The 362-nt window shown below is 71.3% G+C and overlaps 1 protein-coding gene across 1 annotated transcript in view; it reads right to left on the bottom strand.

The window, feature by feature from the left end:
• The window catches only part of WLS (wntless Wnt ligand secretion mediator), a 104,090-nt gene extending 103,734 nt beyond the window's left edge, over positions 1 to 356 (bottom strand). Inside the window, exon 1 of the mRNA XM_019528418.1 lies at positions 185 to 356. Within this exon, the coding sequence (XP_019383963.1) occupies positions 185 to 290 (106 nt within the window). The 5' untranslated portion in view covers positions 291 to 356. The remainder of the gene's footprint in view (positions 1 to 184) is intronic.
• Positions 357 to 362: the final 6 nt, after the last annotated feature.

Here is a 362-nt window from a genome sequence, read left to right as displayed (position 1 = left end):
GCAGGGCCGGGGGGGGCTCAACTTCGCAAGCGCCGCGCCCGTCGCCATGCTTACAGACCCCCCCGCCCGCCTCCTGCCAGGAGACCGCAAACTAGGCCAACAAACTTTCCCGGCCCGCCGCGGGCGCGGCGCACAAAGGGGAGCGCGCTCCCCGCCCGCACAAACTTTGCGCGTCGGTCCTTACCGATGAGCCCCCCCACCAGGAAAGCGACGACTTGGAGAGCCAGCAGCGCCCCCCCGACGATGCACAGCTTCTTGGTGCTCATGTTCTCGATGATTGCCCCAGCCATGTTTGCCCGGCTCGGCCCGCGGCCCCTGCCCGGCTCGGAGCGGCGGGAGGCGGGCGGCAGCCCCGCTCGGAT

Source organism: Gavialis gangeticus, unplaced genomic scaffold (genome assembly GCF_001723915.1).
Source record: "Gavialis gangeticus isolate Ggan-Ray unplaced genomic scaffold, GavGan_comp1, whole genome shotgun sequence".
Lineage (NCBI taxonomy): Eukaryota > Metazoa > Chordata > Crocodylia > Gavialidae > Gavialis > Gavialis gangeticus.
The sequence above is the reverse complement of the archived record's forward strand: the minus strand, read 5'-3'. Positions and strand labels throughout refer to the sequence as shown.